General features: G+C 46.9%; 2 protein-coding genes across 18 annotated transcripts in view; one reads left to right on the top strand and one right to left on the bottom strand.

Annotated features, from left to right (window-relative positions):
- WIPI1 (WD repeat domain, phosphoinositide interacting 1) overlaps positions 1–11,707 on the top strand; it is a 44,828-nt gene extending 33,121 nt beyond the window's left edge. For both annotated transcript variants that reach the window (XM_035104040.3, XM_035104041.3), the window contains exons 8-13: positions 215–322; positions 1,990–2,154; positions 2,999–3,106; positions 5,617–5,738; positions 6,862–6,962; positions 11,157–11,707. In XM_035104040.3, the coding sequence (XP_034959931.2) occupies positions 215–322; positions 1,990–2,154; positions 2,999–3,106; positions 5,617–5,738; positions 6,862–6,962; positions 11,157–11,204 (652 nt within the window). In that variant the 3' untranslated portion in view covers positions 11,205–11,707. The remainder of the gene's footprint in view (positions 1–214; positions 323–1,989; positions 2,155–2,998; positions 3,107–5,616; positions 5,739–6,861; positions 6,963–11,156) is intronic.
- The window catches only part of ARSG (arylsulfatase G), a 115,928-nt gene continuing 97,019 nt past the window's right edge, over positions 6,262–25,170 (bottom strand). For 5 of the 16 annotated variants that reach the window (XR_015947992.1, XR_015947995.1, XR_015947993.1 and 2 more), the window contains 4 exons: positions 18,074–18,164; positions 13,465–13,797; positions 11,676–11,933; positions 6,262–7,759 (listed from right to left, as the gene is read on the bottom strand). Coding sequence is in view for 6 of the 16 variants with exons in the window: in XM_088661408.1 (XP_088517534.1) it covers positions 13,499–13,797; positions 18,074–18,164 (390 nt within the window). In the remaining 10 variants the exon portion in view is untranslated. Of the gene's footprint in view, positions 7,760–11,675; positions 11,934–13,068; positions 13,798–18,073; positions 18,165–25,170 lie in introns of those variants that run through there. The other 11 variants (XM_088661407.1, XM_060271971.2, XM_060271968.2 and 8 more) reach the window with 7 other exon arrangements.

Genomic DNA, 25,170 nt, shown 5'->3' with positions numbered 1-25,170 from the left:
CTTTTCCAGTGCTACACCGCATTCGCTCATGGTTGGATGCCTAGCTGTAGGACACACAGACCAGCAGCAGGATATCATTTGATCATTTCGCGTTCATTTCCTTCACCACCGCCACCCTGCAGATCTCTCAGATCTGCTTCTTTTGGCCACGGCCTGACCTCCTTTTTGTTTTTGTGTCAGCTGCAGCAATCCTCTTTCCTTCCCTTGGGCTTAGGTACGTGAACATCAGCTCCCTGGTTTTCAGTATGGACTCGCAATTCTTGTGTGCGTCAAGCAACACCGAGACTGTGCACATCTTTAAGCTGGAACATCTCACAGACAGGTGGGTATCCAAACAGTGCCGCATGGGCTGCGGGGAGTCTTAGTTGCAGTGAGTTTCAGCACTGGCCCAGCAAAGCTATGGGAAGAATGGAAATAGATATCCAAGCCATCACTGTCAGTTGGCCCCAGGGTATGCGATTTGGGCACATGCTTGTCATTTCCAGCAAGTTACTGGCTGTTTTCTTTCTTTTTTTAAATGGGCCCATGTTGTTTAGACAAAGTTGTGATGCCACACAGTGGGATGAACCTGTGGCTGAGGAGTGTGATTGTTAGGACAGGAGACAGGGATCAAGAGCATGCCTGGTTGTGGCAGCACTCCAGGAAGAGCAGAACTGAAGGAGCCTGGGACCAGAGTTGAGAGTGAAGATGGATCTGGGGTGTGCTAGACCCAGGAAACTGCTCCAGCATCCAGCCCAAGGTCCAGCTTCTAGGCCACAGTATTTATTCCAGACATTTGTTGGAGAGATGGCAATGTCGTTGCAGCTCTGTGATCAGCACAAGTCTGCAAAGGGCTCGTGCCTGTTTCTGCCTCCAGTTGTTTCTGGGCCAAGTGCCTGTTCCCAAAACCAGTAACTTCAGTTCAAGGATTGCTGTTTGTAGCAGGGGCAGCTATCTTTGGCCGTATATGTACATTGTGCATCGTCCAATGGTAGCCTGTGTGCAGTTTTGGTATCTCTGTGGAAAAGATAGCTGCCATCTTTGCTTCTGGGTAACTTCAAGTCTGCTTTGAAGCAGTGACTACTAGAGTAGCCATCCACAGTGGTGATGTCCTCCACACATTTTGAACTACAGCTCCCATAATTCCTGGCCATTGGCCATGCTGACTGAGGCTGATAGGATGGAGTGCAAGGTCATCAGAGGGCGCTAGGTTGGGGAAGGCTAGGCCAAAGATCACTAGGGAGGAAAACTGGAATTGGCTTGGGTGGAACCGAGGCTCCCTTTAACATAATGCACATTATCCAGGATAAATGTTGAAAATAGATAACATATGCAGAAGCCCTGAGAAATGATCGGCTCTCGCTGATAACTGCTTCCTGTGGTAGATTTAAAGTTGGAACACAACCCGTTGCTTAGTACAGACTTGTTTTTAGCTATTCATTGGTGTTTGGGCAAGAAGGTACATTCATAATGGCTTCCTGTGAAATGGGGTTTCATTGTACAGGCTGTATCTTAACAGATCACTGCATTCACTTCCCAGCATAGGGAGTGTTTTGCCCAGTTATCATTGGGACACGCAGTGGCTTATAGCATTGTTGCTTAAATATACTCGTTCTTGTTGGAGCAGACAGGTTAGCTCATGCAAGCACAACTGTGCCGGCATTATATATGAAGAAACTTCACACACAGTTGGACAGCTGATACAATTTTAATTTGCATGTAGATTTCACGTTTGACTTTATTATATCATGCCATCCAATCACATTGCACTTTTAATAAGTTTTAGATTTGTGTATGCCCCGGGGTTCTTATACTCTTAAAATGCTGACACTGAGCGAAACTCCCAAAGGGGAAAAGAATAAAGAATTAACAAAGGATGAATAGGAGCCAGGAAAGTTGCATGTATGTAGCCTTGAGGGGTTGAGGACCACGCTGTTGCATTGATGCTGCCTGGTCTAGATACTACCGGTAGACTAAGAATCTCAGTGCCTGCTGCTTTGTTTCTCTTAGCCGGCCGGAAGAACCCCCGTCCTGGAGCGGCTACATGGGCAAGATGTTCATGGCCGCCACCAACTACCTCCCTTCTCAAGTGTCAGGCATGATGAGCCAGGACCGGGCCTTTGCCACCGTGCGCTTGAATGTCTCTGGACAAAGGAACATCTGTGTGCTCTCCACGTACGTAAGCTGTGGCTATAGCAACCGAGCGGCAGCTCCTTCTGTGTATATATACATAGGCATCTCTCGGAGCAGCATATATATACAAGCACCCTGAGTGGAGGCAATCTGGAAGTTTGTTAGAAATGTCTTGACAGCGTGGCAAGATGCGACGTGTGCAAATGTTCTGCATCTTGCTTCTTCTGCGCTGGACCACTGCCATCTGTATCTGCTCCAGGGAAGCTGCAGAATACAGGCAGATCGGAATTTTAATCTGATTTGTGCCCCAGGTCTAAAAGAGAGTAGATCGCAATGGTCTCTTTCGGGGCTTTCTGCCTACCAGAAGATAGGCTGAGGATGTCTTTGGCCCAGGAGTAGTAAATGTGATGCTCTGTGGACTACAACTCCCATTTGTCCTGGCTGTTGGCCATGCTGGCTGGGGCTGATGGGACTTGTAGTCCAACATTACCTGGAGAGCATCATGTTGACTACCTCTGCTTGGCAGGAATTGGATTGATGGAAGGAATTTTTTTTGCCCTATTCCAAGTTGTAGTGGTGGTGCTCATAGTGACTGCATTTGGGAAGGTCTCATGTAGGAGAAGGTATCTCCACTGATGTGTTAAGCAGAACAAGGCCAATATCTGTACATTTGTACTCTCAGGGTGTAGTGCGTGTATCCACTTTTCCTCTGCTTAATGAGAAAATAGCATAGTAATTGCACAAGAGGAGAACTTACTCATCCAGGAACAGGTAAAATTCACTGCTAAATATCACCTTATGTCCTGGCCAGCCCTAGGGCAGGCAAATGGATGGAGAGACCTTTTGTGAGTGCCTTTCAACTCTCCTCTCGCGCATTTCTTGTTAGAATCCAGAAGTTGCCTCGGCTCTTGGTTACGACGTCTGACGGACACCTTTATCTCTACAACCTGGACCCTCAAGATGGAGGAGAGTGTGTTCTAATCAAGAAACACAGGTAAATGATACAGCTCAGCTGTTTGAGCACTGCAAAGGAAAATGCCTGGAGGTGGATTTTTAGCATACACAAAGGGAAGCCACAGGCTATAATAAAATCATGCCCCGTAGTGTTTTAATTCCTTGGTGGTTAAAATTATATGCATGACTTCCTGAACAATGCGAGATATGCCAATACTGCCCCACCTTCTAACAGAAATCCCAAATGTCTCCTGATTGATGATTCAGGGCAGGCACCCGCACCCTGGTTGTTTATACTAGTTTTCTGTAGGTAGGCATCTCCTCTCTCCCCACCCTCTTGCCAAGGGGAACATCTCACAAAATTACACCAGATGGACATGAACCTCTTGGGTAAAAACCATCAGACAGTTTGGGCCTGACGCACAAAATCTGAAGGCCATTTTATCTCAGAAAGACAGAATTGTCTACACACAAAAGCCCCCAACAGATTGTGCAGACCTGGGGAGTAGGATGGATGCAGGGAACACAACAAAGATGCATGTCACATGTGGAATTGATGTAGCAAAACAGATATGTGAGAAGAACGAAGCTCCCTTGTTGGAAGGGAAGAGTCATAAAGCAACACTTCAAAGGAAGGTTCTTGGAGGCAGACACATAACTGGAGGGAGGTTTGCACTGTGGCAAAGCTATGGAAGTCCTTATGGCAGTGGTAGCCAACCTGGTGCCCTCCAGATGCTGTTGGACTTCAACTCCCATCAGCCCCACCATCCTGCTTGGATTATGGGAGTTGTAGTCCAACAGCATTTGAGGATGAACGCATTGGCTGCCTCTGCCATACGGATTTCCCAAAAGGATGAGGTGATGCATGAGCAGCCTCCGATTGCTTTTTAGAGAATCTGTTTCAGCTGTTGTGGGTTGTTTTTGCACATTACCGTGGTACTTGATGATGTTTCGCAGTTTATAGATATTCCGGAAAGATAAGATTTGGAGGGCAAGTTACTGAACCCGAGTCATTGCGGCACAAGGGAAGCATGTAGGTTTTATTCCTTGTTTGAGGTGCTTATATTTGCACTGGAAATAGCTGAAGATGGCAGTGAAGGTGTTTCCCTCGCCAGTGGGCCTTTGTAGTCGGATCTAAACACCCACCTAGATATTAATTTGGCTGTCGGCTTTTTAAGCGCTATTCAGCTCACACACCAGCATGCTTCAGATGCAGAGGCTGTGACTAAAAGGCCCATTACTCTGGGCCGCCCATCTCATTCAGGCATTGCCAACACTCTTGTGTCTCGGCCTGGAGCCTGTGTGTGTTCTGGGAACCCGTAAAACTTAAAAACCCTCGCTTGAGGTGATCTCTCTTGGGTGTTGCCTGTGGCTCAGAATCATGGCTGTGTCCTCCTCCTCATCTCTAGACAGCCGGAGGGGAATTTCTCTACAAGCCCATCTACGCTGTCTAGCATAACAAGCAGAATGACCGCCCGTCTCTTTGCAAAGAGAGAATGCAAGAGTGAGCACTTGCAGCCTGGTGGAGTGTAACGTCTGTGGGTCTTAATGCCCAGCCCTTTGGGCTGGCAAGGGCAAGAAGACTGGGCGGCACCAGGGACTTGCAGGTGCCCACAATCAGCTGGGGGCGGGGTGGGGGGCTTGCTTGCAACAGGTCTATTCTGTGAATGAAAATCTGCAATGAACATGTGAACCCAGTAGCAGAGGGCCACCATGAACTTGTGTGGTGGAGTAGGATTACTGCCATAAGGGATAAGCTTTAAAATGATAGTTGTTGTTGTTGTTGTTGTTTAAATAGGGGTATCGCTTAATGTCTAAAGCCTGGCGTGCCAGAGCAACTGTCAGAGATACTATGCTTCTGAATGCCAGTTGTTGGAAATGGCAGGAGAGATGAGAGGACTACTGCACTCAGATCCTGCTTGTTGGCCACTATGAGATCAGGCTACTGGACTAGGTGGGCTGCTCATGTTAACCTAGAGCCCTGCCATCTTCTCTGCAAGGGAGAAGTGTGGGAAGAGGCGTCTGCTGCTCGCTTTGAGGTTGTGCTGCATGCATATGGGTATGCATATGTCTGCAAATTTGAATAAGTAGCTTGGGCAAAGATGGGGAAAAGGAGACTGAACTGAAAGGGTGGTGGTGCAAGATTAGGATAACAGTGCATGGGAGACTATTTCCCTTACCTGCTGCACTACCGAAGAAAAGGGGTCCGAAGGATCTGGTGTGGTCCGAGGTCCCTTTCCCCACCTCCACAGCAACATTACACCTGCGTCCCAGCACTCTCCTCCCTTTCTTCCAAATGCCAAGAGGTTGGGCTGTCTACATCTGCGTAGGGAGGTTTTGCCTTGGTGCATTTGTGTTGGGAAACCGGTGCAACATATGGGTCAGAGATGGATGAGAGCATGGCACAAGGCCCACATGCACCAGCCATCCAGCTTATACTTTGCTACCCATCACAGTGAAGTATGGACACACATTGTTGATGTTACTGGGTAGCCTGGGAGGTGGTGACTAATTCTATTTTCCATTTTTCCTGCCTCAACATACCATCAGCTTGCTTGACCTGGGAAAGGCAGAAGAGAACAAAGAAAACGATCTCAGCCCTCCAGTACCTCAGACTTACGCTGCAACGGTAGCCCGGCAGAGTTCGGTGCCTTCACCTTCGATGGTGCCAGGTGAGCGTCAGGTTAGCTTGCTCTGATTGTCATTTGAGGTCTTCAGGCTCCTGGTTTTAGCCAGACCAGAACTGTTCATGGCTAAGTATCCCCAGATAATGAAGTATCTATACACCCTCCCCCCTTGATGTTCTTAGGGAAACAGGATTCTTTTTCTTATCTTTCATCTCTCCAGATGCCTTTCAGATACTGGGGGGCTGTGGTGGAGGGGGACGGGGTCTGGCCATAGGCAGAAGGCCAGATGTTTCCCCACACTTTTAATTTCACATTGCCTCAGGACCAAACAAAAGAAACCAAAGCAGCTCGGCACCCTTTGCTCTTTGTCACAATATAACATCTACATGACATGGGTTCTCAGAGTTGCCAGCGTTGCCAGGTCAAGCCACACATGTTGTATGATATAAAACCATCAAGGCTGTGTGCATTATGTAGAACTTTAGAAGAAGCATAAAGTCTAGTAATGAGCACAGAATTCAACTTCCCATGAATCTCAGCAACCATAAAGAAAGAAAGAAAAAATAGATCACCCTGATGCAAATCTCTTTTATTTTTGTAATGGAGTGCTCTGAAAACAGCCACAAATGTCTTCTAGACATCTTGTTTTGCTCTGGGTTGCTTATAACTGCAAAGTAAATGTAAACATACCCATTGTGCTGTCTAATAGACAACGTAGACTCCCTTGCTTGCATGTTGGTGATGCACTTTGCTCATGTCATCTGAACCGACTCGCCTGACTACTCTCCTCTCCCCTAAGTAAGACTCTTTCCTCTATCCTGTCTGTGCAAACAAGTTAGAATGTGTTTCTGTCCGTCCTTTATGAAAAGCCTGGGGCGCCACTAATGCTTATTGAAGATCCCACATGAATCAAAACTCTGCATTTCTGATTCACAGTGGAAAGCCTGAGGCTTTCATTAGAATGGAAGCTCCCCCCCCCCCAAGTCTGGCGATTGCAGCATTGGTGCAGCTCTCACATGTCCCTTCACTTCTCTATGTTTTGCCAAACCCTTGCAGAAGGAAGGGGGGAAAGCACTCAGTAAAAAGTCACCAAACGCTGCCCCTGTCTGCCCAGCCTTTGGGCTTTTCACCTGTACTTATCTCCAGTATTTTGTTCCTTATTAAATAGGTTACTCAGAAGATGGAGGAGCCCTTCGAGGAGAGGTTATACCGGAGCACGAATTCGCCACTGGGCCAGTGTGTCTGGATGATGAAAATGAGTTTCCACCTGTGAGCATTAGGAGTACTTAAGAGAGCACTATGGGGCCTCATGCTGCGAAGAAAGCGTTAACCTCTTATTCCAGAAGGGCTGTCCCTTCCTCTCCTTTCTGTAGCCCGCGGCAACTAAATCAGTTAGGCTCTTACAAATGGGTAGATAAACTCCCACTGTGCTGGGAGAGGGGCTTGTGAACAAAAATCTATTTATAATCCCGATATCCTACTCTTGCATTGGTGTCCCAGGCCCAGGGAACTGACTGAGCAGGTCCATTCCTGCGGAGGTTCAGCAGTGCTACAGCTGCAGGTGCTTCCAGGCCATTTAATTGATTCCCACCCAAACCCTCTTGTCTTCCCAAGAGGAGGGCACGCTCAGAGTTCAAGTCTGGATTTCTGCATTCACAGCTTCAGCAATGCCTCTGAGATGGAAGTGGTGGGAGGAATCCTTCGAATGTTAGAACGAGGCATGTTTAAGGGCATCCGTTTGGTCCTTTGGATGTGTGTTTGGATTAAGTGACCAAAACGAAAATGATAAAACTGACACATGGCTTGTTGGCTTTGGCTTTTTGTGGGTTCTGGGCAACTGCAGCCCATGCCCCCTGTCCTATTGCTGGTAGCTTTACCATACCAGCAAGATGCTCAGCCCCCCAGCTTTGCTATTTGCATGTTGGGCTGGGGGGAGGAAAAGAGCTGCAGGGCAGGCATCAGTATAAAATGGTGGTGCAGGTGCAGTGAGCAAGTGCTGGCTGGGCAGCAGTCGTGCTAGTGATGGAGCTGCTCTTCCATCACTGGGCTCTCAAGGTAGATCCAGCCTGTGGCAGGAGAGAAAAAAGAGAGAGTGATTAGCGGCCCCAGCCTACTGACTGCTGCATACACAGACCAAACCTGTCTTTAGTGAGGAAGGTTGGAAACTGGAAATCTTAAGGACATTTATTTTGTGTCCCTGCTATCTTTCTCCCCTCTCTGTAATAGAAGTCTGCTACCTTCCAGTGTCTCTTTAATCAATGCTATTTATTTTCTAAGAAGTAACAAGTGATGTATTACATTCCTCCTAAAGGGCCCCATCCCTCTTGCATGGTCTTGCATTCAAAAGGAATCATGGGGAAGCGACTTCCATGCCGTGTCTAACAGCGTCAAGTGATCCATGCTTACTGCAGAGCTAAGCATCTACCTGCCCAACCGCTTGCCTGCCTTGCCACTGTTGCCGCTTCTCACACCTGCTGCTTCCTCCTTCCTGCCATTTTGAGTTGCTTGTCCTGGGCTGTTAAAGGTGAGAGGAACCGTCCCAGATAGCCTCACGCTGGTGTTTAGAGGCTGGAAGAGGACTGGCTTGGTCTAGGGCTGGGGAAGCCTTCCAGATGTTGTGGATCTACAACTCCCACAATCCCTGACTTCTGCCCATGTTGCCTGGGGCTGATGGGAGTCCAGCAACACTGGAAGACTCGCACGTCAGGCACCTGTGATCTATGGCATCTGTAAGCTCGCTCTACCCTAACCTTCAAGGCTGCCTCTCATCTTCTCTTTGTGTCTGAGGGGGGAGGAATGCCATGGTGGATGCGAGAGAAAGGATGGAGCTGGGGGTGTTATTTGGCTACTTGCCATAGACAACCAGGCAAGTGGCACATTGCACCTCAGAATGAGGATATAACGGGCTTAGTTTTGGCATTTATTCCTAGTTGTGTGGGCTGGTGAAAAAGCCAAGGCTGAGCAATCACGATGTTCCCTGCTTGCTAGGCCACCATAGCAGCTTTTGGGTTTGTTTGTTTTTGCGATAATTAGACTGTTTCATCCGCATATGGCCATGAACACTTGCTTAGGCAGTGTCCGACCTGCAAAGGATAGTGTTCTATTTTAAAAGTGTGAAGTGTTGGCAATTTGGATTCATGGTTGTGTTAGTCGTGTATGCCTATGTACGATTATTGAGCTTCTAGGGTTTGGTCACAACTCGGGTTCGCTCAGCATCCTGTTTGAGAAGCTACTGCACTTAAGAGTTGTTTCTTTTTACCTTTGGCTGCCTTACTAGAGGAGGGTGGATGGCGATCTCTTAGTATTTTGTCATCTCTCTAGGATCAGAAACTTGGATTATTTTTCTCTCCTTTGTACCAACCTCCCAGGTTGTTATGGGGTTTTTTTCCATTTGCCATATTACTTTATGAATCCTCCTCAGTGCTCTGTGAAACTCTTGGTGTGATGATGTGCCTTATTCATAGGGAAATCACCTCTCCACGGATATTGTATGGTTTCTTAACAGTGCAGGCTGGGGTTGGGGGTATTTCGATTGCTGGGCTCAAGCTGGCAGGGCAGAAGTGAGTATGGAGGTTCTATGTCATTTTTCCAGGGGGGTCTCTGTGTAATGGACATTCATATCCAGCTGTTTTCTCCTCCCATTAGGAACAGTGGGAGGGAAAGGGGAGGTAGAGATTTAGTGATCTCTGTTTCAGGAGCTTGACTGAATATTTCCCTAGTTTGGGGGATGTCCAAGCCACTTCCCAGGATGCCCTTCTGACAGCGCTTTTAAGGTCAGTTGGACTGGCCCTTTTTGGAGCTAGCAGAGGTGGGAAGGGAAGCTCTGACATTGGGTCTCCCTTTCTTATTTTGGAGCTCTTATCTCTGACATGGAGGGTAGATCCATTCTAGCCTGAGGCTTGTAAGGGTGCCCTCCTTGGCAGGGATGGTACCTTGAATAGCTAATATACTGGCATTAAAAAGAGGTTTTTCAAAGGGTATGTCTACACTGTCTTCTGCACAGGAGGAAGTATCTACACACATCAGAAACTGCTAAATTCCAATTTGGACAAAGTGGACTAGCCACACTAGACCCAAGTGCTAAAAGTTTTTTTCGGATGTCTGGGTCGTATTGCAACCTTCACAAGCACTAAATTGGGTATTCCACTACCGTTCCTCCACGTCATATTACTTACAGGAGGTGGAGGGGAGAGTTAGGAGATCTAATTTACAGCACGACGACTATAAGCTCTCTTGTCCAGGGAAGCGTAAAAATGTATTTGCCACAATCCATTGGTGCGCCATGTGAAATGAGCATTCTGCATGCGTTGCAGGTGACGATGGTGTGCATACTTTCTCCTACTTTGAGATGCTCTTCATGTGGAAAGCATCATTGTGTATGTGAAGCTATGCCTGTGGAATCCAAGCAGCTTGGGATCAAGTGCCACTAAAACATGATTGCTGTGTGCCAGGTGCATCACTTATGCTCAGAGGAGAGCAATTTCCATACAGGAGCAAAGGAACTCCAGCTATTGTTAGGGTTGGGCAATATCTGGTTTTCAACACTGCAATGTATCAGCAGCTAACTATCAGCATGTGCTGATCTATCACAATGTCTGAAATGTGTATCAGCTGCTGCTTCCTCCCCTAAGGTGGGGAGGAAGAAGCAGTTGAGATACATCGCCCAACCCCATACCGCTCTGGCTTCTGCGAGCTTGATCAGCTATGGGGTGGGCAGCTTCCCACCCACCCTGCAGCTGATCAAACCCCTACCTTCCAGCTCACACGAGCAAGGGCTTGTTCAAAGGCGCCTGCCTTCCTGCCTTTGCCCGAGTGGACAAGCTGCGTCTTTCCTCTTGGGGTGGTTGGTCTCTCTGGGATGAAAGAGACAACCCACCTCCCTGGGCAAAGGCAGGCAGGCAGCAACCAAGCACACAGAGCCTGAGAAGCATGTTCAAGCTCTGTGCATCTGTCTGCCTTTGCCTTAGTCCAGTTGGGCAACCTAACTCTTTCCTCTTGGGGTCCTTGGTTGCTCCAGGAGGAAAGACGTAGCCCGCCCAGACCCCTTTGCCGTATGCAGACAATTTGAGCTGCTTGATACACTGTGGTTGCCGCTAACACAGCACAGGGAGCCAGGAGGTGCGCTGTGCTAGTGGTGGCTGGGGAGCCGCGATGCATCAGGTGACCCAGCACATGCCGCGTTTACAACCAAGATAAGGGTTCATTGTTTAAAGCAGAAAACACAATTCTCAGTCTTCTAAGATGGGCATTGGGGTCCGTTCCCAGCCCAGATGATTCCTTTGAATTAAGGGCACACACAAAAACTAAGTGGCCCCACAGATTTTGCGGAAAGCAAAACAGTTGCATGGCATCCTGCCTCCCTGCTGCTTCCTCTGCATGTGCGCAAAGTCCGGCTACAGCACACTCCCTGCTCAACGGCACGCTGCTGGGAAAAGTAAGGCCCTTCTGTTTTGATTTTGGTAGATAAACTTGTGCCGTGGAAGCCAGACGAACAAAGGCAAGAGGTCATGAGGAGTGGCAAACAGCAGAGCACGGAGCGACGGATGGGAGGTAGTTTGGAGAAACAAAAAAATGGGAAAGTGGAAGATCCCACAAGTGAGGGGGGGAGCCAGAGGTGCTCCAGTGCTTTTATAACACAGTATGTTTCTTCTTAGCCAATCCTTTCTGGCCCTTTGTGTGTATTCTCTTAAAAGTGCTGCGTGGGTTTGGTATCAATGTACTGTATATGCACATTGCTCTATACTCGGAGTGTAAATGTTACCACCACCCCCCCCCAGAACCTGAATTTTATACACATGCCTGCCCTTTTCTAATTTATGTCGTGTATAAATGTACTTAACAGAAGTCTATTTGATCTATGTCCTTTGTACAGTATATATACATAATATTTTACCCAGGCAGAATATTTTTGCAGTGGCCTATTAGGGAGACAGGGGGGAAAAGAGAACTCCAACATACTGTGTTGGCACTCTGCTGGAATACCTGTTAATAAAGTTGGCATCATGTCAGCAGCAGCAGCTGTCACCTTGCGTTCTGTCTTGTTGTTTTGAACGGAGCCCTAAAGATGTCAGCCTTGATTAAGTTTCACCAGTGGAACTGCTGCATCTGCTTGCAAATAGAATCCCGTTTTCTTTCTACTGTACACCATGCCTCAGTTGCTATTTTCAGAGAATCTTGTCTGGAGATCCACAGTAAGAATGGCCTCCCGTATTTTTCTTCGTATGTTGTGGACCCTCCTGCCTGCAGAGAAAGATATATACTGTACTTTTCTGTGTGTTAAGACTATATTTCCCCCCAATTTTTTAAAGTTTAAAATGGGGGGGTCGTCTTATACACGGAATGTTGCAATTAATTATTTCTTAATTCCTTAATTTCGGACTCAAAAAATAGAGGTCTTATACACAGAAAAATACGGTAATTATGTCTCTAGCATAGTAAGAAGAAAAAACAAGGACCTGAGTCACTATTACTATTTAAATAAGAATTCTTTAGATTTTCAGATCCTTGTAGCTGGCTCTACCTGATCTTGCAGCAACTCCATATGCCTAAGACCTACTTCAAAGACTCCCTCAAATGTCTTGGGCCATGGCTCCTGCTTAAAATAAAAATGACAACCTTGCGGCTGGTTCTCATCTCCCCGTTTGTAACACCTTATGCAACTAACTTGTCTCATCCTGATGTCAAGATGCAGCAACCCTTGCCAGTCTCTGATGCAGAGATGGAGATGCACAATCGGGTCACAGGTAAGTGATGCCCGACATGATGGAGGGGGCAAGCCAGACGTGTTGCCATTTTGAGTGGCCGCCACTCAAGTGTGACTGCTTCCAGCACTGGATTGAGGTGACTTTTGCAGAGAGCAGTAATTGCTTAAGGCAGGCATCCCCAAACCTCAGCCCTCCAGATGTTTTAGACTACAATTCCCATCATCCCTGACCCCTGGTCCTCTTATCTAGGGATCATGGGAAGTTGTAGGCCAAAACATCTGGAGGGCCGCAGTTTGGAGATGCCTGGCTTAAGGCGTTAAATGCCACCGATGCTGAGATGAAATGTCCCCGTTTACAACAAAAAAGCAATAAGGCTACAGTCTTGTAGGTGCGAGGTTCCCCTAGAAAGTTGCATATACACTGCTCTTCTAACAGGATAGCATGTGCATCCCCAGAGGAGCTCCAAGTACACCTGCAGAAAGTTTTTTGGGTTTTTTTGCAGGGAGAGATGCATGTTGGGGTGGGCCTTGGATCCAGAAGCCCCTTTTTTGACCAAAGCACTAAAAACTACACCAGCCTTCAAGGTGGCATATAGTCCATTTTCCCTCAAACATTTCCTCCCATGAATGTTTCTGTGTCCTACCTACTCCACCCCAATAGGATTGCTCTGGTTTAAACAAAATACGGTTATTTACTTGATCGTTTCCTTACAATATTTATAATAAGAACAAATTCTCTGGGCATTTTACAGTCAAAGTCGAAAGTAGAAAAAACCAGCAACATACAAATAAACGTGCAGCAGAACAAAACAAAATTATAAACAAGGGCTAACAATAGTGCCAAAGTTGTAAAAAGCAGGTCTAAAATTAGGGATCCTGGCTTGTGTGCATAAAGACTTAGAGCCATGTTAGAAATCTAGTTTGATTATAAAAGGAACAGCGGGTGGAAGCTGCCCCAAACAGCACCGATTCAAAATATTTACATACCACCTTCCAACCCAAAATTATCAGAATGGTTTAGGATGTAACAAAGCATCTTAGTTCTAAAGTTTTCCCTGCTATTCTGACCTTGAGTCTTGTTGGCTTCACTTCCCGTATCAGCTCAGCATCTGTGGGATGAGTTGGAATAAGCCAACTGGCACCGGCAGACCAAATGCAGTGGGTTGCAGCAGGGTATCACAGCTGGGTCGTGAGAGTAGTCTGCTGTAGAGATATTATCCGCTGCAATATTCCAAAGCATGTCCAGGAGAGCCTTGTTCGCCACTGGCAGAACACTACGGTACTCGGCTGTCTCAATGTCCAGTGGTGCCTCCTCCTGGGTGTCATGCTGTAAGTTAAAAATGAGAGGTGGCTGATGGCAGCGTTCTTTCCCAATGCTCCCATCACAGGCCTTGGCACCACCTGGAAACAGATGAGGCATGCAAGATGTTAGGACTGCCATCTTTTAACAGGTATTCCTGTTGCAGAAGCCATGCCGTTAAAAGGAAAAACACCCAAAGTTCATTAGTGTAGGTTAAGCATGATACAATCTAGCCCAACGGTAAGCATTTTTACCAGTTGATTTTGTGGAGGGGGACTAAGCGCAGGCCCATTACAAGAATGGACCGGTTGCAGGTGGTCCAATGTCTGAAATATGTATCTGTGAAATGTTTGCAGTTGGGTGCTTCTCTGATTATTATTTAAATGCAAAACTTGGAAGTATGGAAGACATTCCTTGGAAATAATGCAAGATAGGTTCAGGAGGACTCGATACCAGCATCACATGACGACGACGTTGGTTTCCCACTTAAAAAGTTTGTGAAATGCCATGAGAAAAATGTAATTCTGCTGTTACAAAAAATAGTACAGCCATCAATGAGAAACAGGAACATCAAGCAGAGGAATAGCCAAGGCGGGCAAGAGTGAGCTCCTACGTTCAACCCTTCGACAAGGACTTGTTTACTTTACTGGCCATCTCACAACCAACAAATAACACAAGGAAAGCCTTGCTGGACCAAAGAAAATGCCCATCTAGTCCAGCATCTTCTATCTCACAGTGGTCAGCTGGACGCGTACAGGAATTCCACAAGCAGAACCTGAGAGCAACCACAATCTCCCCACTGCAGACTCCCTGCAACTGGTATTTTAATGGGATGTCTCTTAACAGTGGAGGTAGAACACCACCATTGTGGTAATCTTACATCTGGGTCGCACCACTTGTTCTCCAGCTCCCAGCTCTGGCTAGCACTCGAGGCAATGCCTGTTATTTATATATTTGGGCATCACCTGTGCCAGATCCTCTAGCCCCCAAAATAAAAAGGCAATTTAAAAATACCTAAGTACAAGGACACCTCATCTAAAACATCCTGCTCATTAACCACAGCTATACAGACCAAAACTTCCCCATACAAAAACGCAGATGGCAACATCAACGAACCACATTAAAGCCATCGGGGAGAAGGAGATAGTTGGTGCAACCCTTAAGAAGGTGCCCCTGTTGAAACCAATTAGCTCATTGGCTTCTTTCTCTTCACCATGCAAGGGGTTTGGTTCCTGCCCACACCATAGAGGAAGCAAACCTTGGGGTACACGGACTGTCCTTATGAACAGGAGGCAAACCTGCCCTCGCTAGCTGGGAAGAGCAGGAGCACAAAATGTTCTGCCCACACAAGCATGCACTTCTATTTGCCTGGTAATAATTAGCCCTGGCGAGAGAGCAAGAGCATCCTAACGAGCCAGTAAACTAATTTAACAGTTGTCTACATCCCTTAAGGACAGGTTCCCTGCACCACGATGTTGCACTCTGCTGTTTTGCACTTTGCACTCAAGGCCAAGTATAGCCTGGACTTGGGAGGCCTCTTTAGACCGGTCCGATGCCCACCAGTTCTTTCAGGAACCCCTTCCTCCTCTAGCCTCAGCCTCAACGTCCCTCACCTTTCATTCTTAAGTAACCTCTTCCCTTAGGAAACCCTATCTTGGAGTGTGTTCAAGACCGGTTACTTGGAGAGGACTTTGTGGGTGCAACCTAGTAGTGACTGGTTCAGTGAGGCATCACATGCCTTGGGGGGAGTAGCTGTAGCTCAGGGTGGAGGTGGAGAGATCAGCAGTACTGAGCTAGGTGGACATGTTCTGACCAAGTATAAAAGCAGCTTCCTAAGTGATTGAAACCATGCATTATGGACCTTGATTACATTGTTTTAGTGGAGGGTAGGGCTGGGCAATAATCTGGTTTTCAACATAACGATATATCAACAGCTAGACATCATGATACCAATATATCACGATGTCTGAAATACATAGCTGCCAAGTTTTCCCTTTTCTCACGAGGAAGCCTATTCAGCATAATGGAATTTCCCTTAAAAAAGGGAGAACTTGGCAGCTATGCTGAAATAGCACTATGTAGAGGCACTGGGTGGCTTCCGTTTTCCCAGCCTCATGATTTTTGCTAAGCACACCCCCACCCCCCATCCATATCATGACGTACGATATATTGCTAGGTTAAAAAATTATGAAACCGGTATCACGACATGAACTTCAAATGTGTTTTGGACAATATATCGCCCAGCCCTAACACACATAACAATTTGCGATATAATTGCCAGGTCAAAAGGAATGAAATGGATAACATGATACGGACTTCAAACCAGTTTTGAACAATGTATGGATATATTACTCAGCCCTATTAGGGGGATGGAGATAAAATGCACCCAGATTTTAACTGGGTGGCAGTGTGGAGAAAAGGGGTTTTTCTCTTTTTTTGTGAAAAATAAATAAAAATTATTGGGGGGAGAAAGAAGGGAATAACTAACTACTGATCTGATAAAAGGGCTCTTCCCATCTTTCACAACTGAGCAATCACATCAGTGGAAGCTAAGACTGTGTGTGTGTGTGTGTGTGTGTGTGTGTGTGTGTGTGTGTGTGTGTGTAAAAACTTGCAGGACTACATCGGGCAAGAAGACTCTGGGGAGAACCACAACGGAGGAAGGGAGGAGAGGGACACATATTACGTGCAGTGACAGCCCATACTGCTTGCCAGAGGCGATAAGAAGGCAGCCCGTTGGTAATTATAGCTCAAGAAGCCTGAGTCGCAGCTGCCTCTGTAGGTCTGGCCCATGCTTGACCCCATTCCAGAATGCTGGCTTGAAGGCCCAGGAAGGGTTAGCAAGGCATCACACCAGTGTCTATTTTCATTTTGCTAGAAAAAGATACCAAGGAACGCGCAGATATAAAAATAGCTGCAAGGTGGCATGAAAGCTGAAAAGGTAGCTCTTGAAGAGCAATGCAAACGGGTGCCAGCATCTTGAGGGCAGTGCTACTCTTGCTGGTGACGGGCACACTTTTCTAATTAGGAAAGGGGGGAAAGAACACTGGGCCCTTCTCTCCGGTACTTGTGGGGAGGAAGAATGGAAGTGAGAAGGCTTTTGAAAGCAGCAAGAGTGGTCTGTAAGCTACTAAAGTCAAGGCTGGAGAGAGGAGGGAAGAAGTGGGGGGAGCGGGAAATGGGTACCCCACAAAACTGCCCAGTGGCTTCATCCGCACTGCAGAGAGAAGTGCATTCTGGTATAGCAGAATGCAGGTGGGTTAAGATTTGGTCTCTAGGAATATTCCCTTTCCTCTCCCCCCCCTTTTTTTAAAGTGCTCCCTCTTAGCTATCATACCTGCACAAATGCACACTGTATTTTGGCAAAGTGGGAAACTGAGGCAACTGGTCCTGCTGCTACTACCACGTTCTGCTTGGCCAGGCTCTCTGCCTCCTCCTTTTCCTTCCTCCCTAATTCCCCATCCTCAGAAGGACCGAGAAATTGTGTAGCTGCTGCCGCTAAATGATTTTTAAGTTTAGGCAGCATTTTTAGTCGCTGCAGCAAACTACAGGCACGTTCCCAGCCCACCCAGAAAGCTTTGCTCTGCTAGTCCGATGCAGATGCAGAGAAGCACCAGCCTGGAAAGGTAAACAGAGAGTCTGGGGACTCAACCAACTGCAGGGGCTCTTAACCCCCTTCAAAATCTTCTTGGATCTCCTGGTGTTCCTAAGCAAACCTAGGGGATACAACAGCCACCACTTGCACGCTAGAAGATCTGAGTGGATTTCGGGTGGCTGGCTGTTCTGTTCACCCAGGCAGATTCCACTCAGATGTCACGCAGAACCACAGCAGACCACAAAACCCCCCACCCGCCAAGACATCTCTGCTCATTTGGCTCATTTGCCACCTGCGGGCCTAAAAATTCTCATTCTCTGTGTGGGTGTCTATCTTTACAAAACTAGGGCTGCCATATGCCCAGATTTTCCCAGACACGCCTAGGAATATGGCAGCATTTTGGCATCCAGGCGGATTTTCCCAAAATCAGCAAAATGTCTGGGGAAACCCAGACGTATGGTGTGTGTGTGTGTGTGTGTGTGTGTGTACTTAAAAAAAAACCCAAATTGAAAAAGCCCCCCAACTGTTTTTTTTTGGGGGGGGATGTTCCCCCAAAAAGCTGAACAGATTTTCAGTTTTGGGAACCCGAACGAAACAGAATGATTAAAAATAATCTATTCAGCTTGGGGGGTGGGTTTCGTTTTTGGTGGAGTGAAGGGGGATGGATAACTGTCTTAGAGATGCAGCTAAATATTTGATTTGGTTCTGGGGGAAGGTAACTGGTTTTATTCAGAAATGCGTCAGAAGGGGAGAGGGAACATCCCACCTAACAAGCAACATACCTGTGAGATAAAATGCCTTGTACTGGTCCACCCGAAGAGCTTGTATTTCTCCATATTTTCCTGCTGCCCCACTGTTGGGATGGAACAACGTCTAGGGGAAAGAAAGCGTCAGACGCTTAGGAAGTTGTCCCATTTTAATGGACTACTGAATGGTTTAGTTTATATAAAAATATGCAGGGATTTATGCTATGCAAAATGAACCATGGAAAGAGAAGAAGGGAAGTCATTGGTATTTTAAGGTTGTATAAATGAATATTCTAAATTGTAGAACAGAAAATTTAATAAAAATTATAAAAAAAAGAAAGACAGCTCTTTTAACTTTGTAAAGCTTAGGAAATGCATGAATTCAACAGCATGAAAAAAGACACATTTGTTCCTCAAAATAGCAGCTATGCATATAGCACACCTCTGTATTTCCTGATAACACTGAGGACGAAACTGGATGTGCTGTTTAAATGTGTATTTGCATTTAACGTGTGTGTGTGTGTGTGTGTGTGTGTGTGTGTGTGTGTGAATAGCATCTGCTGAGCAAGTGGGCCTAACTGAAAATGTGCTTTGAAAGAGGGATAGTTGTATAGAATGGTAATCTGGTAATCAGACTGGTAGACTGGTAATCTGGTAATCAGGTTTCGTAGTGCATTGTGTTTCAAACCTGCGAGCTAGAGCAGTAGTGAGACAATGGGAAGCCATGCTTCTGTCAAATATATCCAGCTCTCCTAAGTTGTTTTCCTGTATTCTCAGAGAAGGCGCACACACCACACAGGAATTAGTTCTGGGTGGCTGTGTCTAAGGATCATGCTGTTAAATATTACTGTTGGTCTCAGTGTCAGTGCAAACCTTGAAGTGCCACTTACGGAAATCAGGCAGGTTTACTCTGACTGTCATTCTGGGCTACTGAAATGAAACTCCCCCCCCCTCCCCCAAGTCTCTCTTGATGAAAGCCGACCAAGCAGGATCCGGTATTTAGTGTCTATCTTATTGGAGTGACAGCTTTGTAATGCTCAATACAAGCATGAGTCAATACAAGACAGCCATGAATTTGTCTCTGCAGAATACAAATCCTTGATTCTCAATGACTTAATGAACAACAACAAAAAAGGGGGGGGTCTCCTTTTCCCTTTCGCAGAGGTGTGACCCAAGTCATTCATACATTTCTCCTCCCATGCGAAAACCCGGTTTGGTGACTACACTTAACTCAAGTTTCTCTTTTGATCCCTCCTGGGCACTTAATCCCCCTGGGTCTCAATTTCCCACATGTACAATGACCATAACAGCATTCCTAGTGCTCCACAAGACTTTAGTATGGAAAATAAATACATTCACATGGCCGTTTCATACACTAATGAATGGGAGCCATGTGCTACATTCAAAGCATTGGGGGGGGGGGGGAAATCTCGGGCAATAAGTAAGAACTGCAGGAACAAATTTATCCACATGACTTAAGTCCATGGTTCTCCTTACCCAACACAGGTTGGGAATAAGTTTGCAATTATGTGGTGTTTTTTTTGTCATGTTGCAAGCCCCCTTTAGCATGGTTTGAACAATGGAAAGGCAGCATACAATAAAAGTATGTATGTATGTATGTATGTATGTATGTATGTATGTATGTATGTATGTATTGCTACACGACACCCCTGTCTCCAGGCGGCATGAGATTCCCACGCTACCAAGCATCCTTGTGTTTCACTTTGGACAATTTGGCACAGCAGAGACTGTGGTGTCTTTAGGATCTATGGTTTGCACAACCTGAAGCCTCCTATGGAGGAAGCTCACATCAATATTCCAAGAGGTTTCTGTCCCTTTCCTACGCACAGCACTGCTTGCAAGAACAGACATCAGCATCTCTCTCTAGCACAGTTGCTTAGTCCCAGCCAGCCTACTTCCCATGGTCATCCTAAAACTCTAAACTGCAACCCACGTTGCTTCTTAATGCCAAAGTGCTATTCTAAACTCTGCCCTCAAAGCACTGGGATGGCCAGGGAAGGAAGGAGGAAACCCTCACCTTTGCAAATGAGAGGTGCCCTTTCACCCCTTTGTTGTTGCCTAAATAGCTCATCCTAACACCTCTCAAGGAAATTATTTGAGTTCATCAGCTTTTACACTTGTCTTAATTAGAGGATAAACAAAGTCTGGCAGAGGCTTAAATAAACACTACACTGGCTTGAATACACATGTGAGTCTAGCTCAGGGTGGTTCAACACACAGCCTGGGGGTTGCGGGTGCTTGAAGCCCCCACAACAGCCCTCGAGCTAGGCAAGTGAGGTGCTGGGCTTTGGGAAAGGGGTGTGAGGGCTGGGGGCCATCAAATTGTAGCCTCAAACTCCCTGCCCCCCCATGCAACAAGGCAGTGTGTGGCCCACAGGTTCAGTGTCAAAGTAGCCTTGTGGCAGAGTTATGAAAATTTGGACCACCCTGATTTCCCGGTTCTAACACCCAAGCCTTAATTAAATTCTGGCACTAATTTGATCTGGAAAAACAGCACTGCTGGTGCATATGGTTGTAGAATAAGGTTACCAGATTTTTTCCAATGAATCCAGGGACACTTTTCAACTTCAATGGATTTTGTATGGGGACTGATTTGTAAATCCGGGGACGTCTGGTAACCTTAGTGTAGAAGCTCTGTTAACATCTGTTAACGGGGGAAGAGTGCCATTTTGAATGAGGGATGTGGTTAACGCTTTACACTGCACCTCCTAATTTGTCCTGTCTGTGTCCTGCGGTACCACGAGGATGACAACAAGACAAGCTATCCCCTCCTGCCGCAACGCCGTTCTGTCTAGTGGCTCCAACATCAGAGAGCCTAGGCTGGGTCAGCTGCTGAAGCAGAGGGGCTTGCACAATGGCTGTGCCTGTGAAGCATAAACTGGCTTTCTGCTCAGTTTCCCAGAAAGCGCAGCTCTCCTCTGCTGACTCAGTGTGGCACATTCAGCTTCCTCTCTGGAGCTGGGATTCCCACATTACAGCAACAAGGGATGGGAGCAGAGAGTCAGCAGCTCATGTAAGAAGTCCAAGCTTCTCAGTTTCCTGGCCACACACAAGAGATACTCCTCTTCAGGTAAAAGGAAAATATAAAGGCTCACTGTCAAATGCAGTGGTACCTGAGGTTACAGACGCTTCAGGTTACAGACTCCACTAACCCAGAAATAGTACCTCGGGTTAAGAACTTTGCTTCAGGATGAGAACAGAAATCATGAGGTGGCGGCATGGCGGCAGCGGGAGGCCCCATTAGCTAAAGTGGTACCTCAGGTTAAGAACAGTTTCAGGTTAAGAACGGACCTCCAGTGAATTAAGTTCTTAACCTGAGGTACCACTGTATCCATTTGGAACAGCAATCTCACCACAAGGGGAAGGTAAAAAGGACATTTGCCATTAATTCTTGTTCTATAGGCTTCTCAGAGGGTACTGTGATTTATTCATCTTTGGGATGCATCAGAGCACTGCCACTCCCTGCCATGGGTGCCCAACATCGTCAAGACCCCCCCCCCCAAGATACCTTGTACTACTTTTGCGCCAGGGTGGTCTGGTGTGCTGGGGCAGTGTTGTGGAGCCACTCTCCTGGCCCTGCTTACCAAGGGAGGGGCGGAGCAGGGTAGGAGCAAGGTTGGGGTGCGTGGGCAGCCATGTGGCACTCCCAAGTGTGCCTGCACAGCCCCACCCTCACCACTGCCCTGTCCTCATAAGTGGCAGCGATGTCAGAGTTCTAGGAGAGCAGCAAACCCCACCATGTCAGCTGCATGGAGCGTGCTGCCCCAGAGTGGGGAAGGGAGCATGCCCTGACTCCTTCCCGGACACTCAGCCTGAGGTGCCCTCCAAAATCTGGCACCCTGGTGCCCCGCCCCGCGCCGCTAATGCCTATGGTTAAGACGCCCCTGCCCCTCAGAGTCAATTGTGGGGGGAGGCCTGCCCCATTGCAACGGCAGATGTCCTTCTGCAGGCTGCTCTCTTATTAGGTGAGTCCCACTCAATTTCACACAACACACACTCCTGCTTAAATCTGCATCCAGTAGGCTCTCAGCACCGGTTTGGGAAGCGGTGTGCACACGCTGGCCACAATCCATACTTTCCCTATCCTGACGTTTCTTACAAAATACGATGTTTTCTCCCAAACTAGCTTCAATCCAAATATAGAAAAGGGATGACCTAGCTGTGTTTCAAGCAGGTAATGTGTACACAGCCTTCCTGGAACTGCTGTGTGTTGTGCCGTATTTCCTTTGTTTCATCATGCCTGCTACCCGCTCAGAGCAGCTTTTCACCATGCAATGCGTTTGTTGCCCAACAGCTGTCATTATTCATTCCTTACCCAGCTTTAATTGGCCACGGAACTGGAGGCAGGAAATTGTTACCAAGGTGTGTTGGTTTAGGGTTTAGAGAAAAGAGCTGGGAGTTCTGGCTTTCTCTTTTTGTGCTCATCCAGCTGCAGGCATGCTCAGGGCTTGGCTGGTGTTGCAGCACCAAGTCAGAAGTAGCCTAGATTTGGGGATAGGCTCAGGGCCGTCTTAAGTGTATCGGGCGCCGTGGCACGATGATCCCTCCGGCGCCCCTCGCGCTCCACCAGGCAAGGCCAGGCGCAGCCGGCAGCCAGAGAGCGCGGTGCGACAGGCAGAGACGCTGCCAGCTGTGGTCCGCCTCCGCCTGCTCGGCCGAAGCGGCAGAGTAGCGCTGCAGTCCAGGGAGCTCTAGCTGCTGCCCCGACAGGTTTGCTCTGTGGCACCTCATGTGCATGCCCGGCCACACTCCTTCAAGTCACAGCGAGCACAGACAACACTGCGCTGCCTGTGCTCACTCTGACTTGAAGGAGTGTGGGTGGAAGGTAGCCCAGTTCCGCTGCCGCCGTCTCGCTTCACCCACCGCTGCTGGAAAAGGAGTGAAGCGGGCGAGGCAGAGGTGCAGGCGGCTCAGTGTGTCTCCTTGATGTGCCCCCTTCTGGGCGGGCGCCCTTGTGCACCGCACCAGTCAGCCCAATGGGAAGGACGGCCCTGGATAGGCTCCACCTTGGATTCTTTGAAATGGCCTCTGATCTAAACAGGTAAGCAAGTCTCGCACACTGCTCGGGGCCGTCAACCAAGCTGAGGGATAAAGAAAGGCAGCCGCCTTCATCACACCATATTTTGCTATTCTAAAATGTTATTTGTCACAGAGAAGAGGTAACTATACTTAACAAGAGGTCTTTCTAAGAACATCGTTTTGCATGCATGCTTTTAAGAAGACTGCCTTGGCTGCCAGCAACTGACTTTCCCCCCAAAGGGTTCTGTGCCTGGATAAGCAAATAGATAGGCTGAACTTAAGAACATTCCTTCCCCCAAGCTGGTCTTTGGGGCATCCAGAGTTATTTAATTCTCTATGGGTAGCAGTTTTGAAGGAAGCACCCTTCCGACATGACAGGAGGTTCTTAGGCTATTTTAAACATCTGAAACATGTCAAGGGAAAGGGTAACAAGAAACACAGCTAGATTTGGTTTTGCTAAATACATGACTGCATCTAATACTGTACAGAAGGGAGAAAATCACAATTATCTCCCCACCCTCCCTGCCCAGCCATGTAGAGGTACAGCTAAACTCAAATCATCCATCAGTGGGAGACTCCCTTGCGAGAAACTGTCAGCTCCCCTAAATTGTTCTGGAATTAACCGATATTTTATTGGTCTTCAGTTTTGAAGATTTGGGTTTTTTTTATCATAGCAGTCCTCTACAGCTTCAGAGAACTGCTTGTTTTCAGGTCTGCTGTGAAACTGCTGCTCCAAATCCCCAGTTGGCACATGTAGCTAAAAAACAAATGCCTCCTTGTAACCGTGGGAAGTTAGGAAAAGTGCCCTGGAATTTGGAGACACCAAAGCTAAAGAGCAGGTTTTTCTGCTCAGCACAGAATCTAAATGGATAGCTTCCTTCGTTTCATCAGGTCGTCCACTGGCTTCTCTCTTCTTAGCCAGAGACCTGATGGTAAAAAAATTCCTTCCAGTAGCACCTTAGAGACCAACTAAGTTTGTCATAGGTATGAGCTTTCGTGTGCATGCACACTTCTTCAGATCAGAGACCTGATGGGTACAAGATGCTCAATATTTCGTACTGGGTGTGGGGTCTGTGCATGTGTTACTCTCAATGAGCATCAAGGGATATCAAACATCATAACCATCTTCAACAACAATGCAAACAGTTGTCTTTCTGTAGCCTCTTCGCATAGCAACAAAAAGCTACTGAAGCACTAGATAGGAAGAGGAATGGATATTAGACCCCTGTCTGAGCAGCCCCAGGGCAACTGCGGCAGCCCCAGGAAGATGAAGAATACCATCTTTCCCCAGTTGCTCAAAAGGCTTCATATCCATGTTGTTAAGGAGGATACATACCGTACTTTTCTGTGTATAAGACTAGGTGTTTTTTTAATTACAAAATAATGTTTAAAATTGGGGGTCGTCGTATACACAGTTATATCCTCCCCCATTTTCTTAACTTGGAGTCCCCCAAAATTGGGGGCGTCTTATACACAGAGGCATCTTATACACAGAAAAATACGGTACATGCAACAACGAAAGAGAAGTCATTATGAGTTTTTACCATAGACGTCCAGTTCAGATGTAGCAGGAAACCACTGAGTTTGGTATACGACTATAATAATGGGTGGTTATATCATTTTTGCCACTGAAGTGTTCACTCTTGAACCTCTGCCATCTCATTCTATCCCTGGGTAGCTACTGGAGGCTGGAATATCTGAATTGTTGGGTTAAAACAAAAACAGAGTAATGCTTTCAAAAACAGACCAATGTCTCTCAAGTGGTCACTGACTGCCCAAATGTGAAACCATTGTAATGAATAATGTCCCCAAAGTGGACACACTGCCCTTGGGATAAGAATTTATGCCTAGCTGAAAATATTATTGGGGGCCAAACACTGATATTATAATCCAAGTGAAAGTAAATCTGAAAAGCTCCAATGAACAGCCGAGTATGATCATGTCAATGCAGTGAAGGGATGTTCTGCCATTTTGGTGTAAGGCAATAATAGTAATAATAATAATAATAATAATAATAATAATAATAATAATAATCTGAAAAATAAAGGCAAGCATTTTCTCTCAGATATTCATATTGTCCAAGCAGCTTCAAT

This window comes from Zootoca vivipara, chromosome 2 (genome assembly GCF_965207765.1).
Source record: "Zootoca vivipara chromosome 2, rZooViv2.hap1.1, whole genome shotgun sequence".
In the NCBI taxonomy this organism is placed as follows: Eukaryota; Metazoa; Chordata; class Lepidosauria; order Squamata; family Lacertidae; genus Zootoca; species Zootoca vivipara.
The sequence above is the reverse complement of the archived record's forward strand: the minus strand, read 5'-3'. Positions and strand labels throughout refer to the sequence as shown.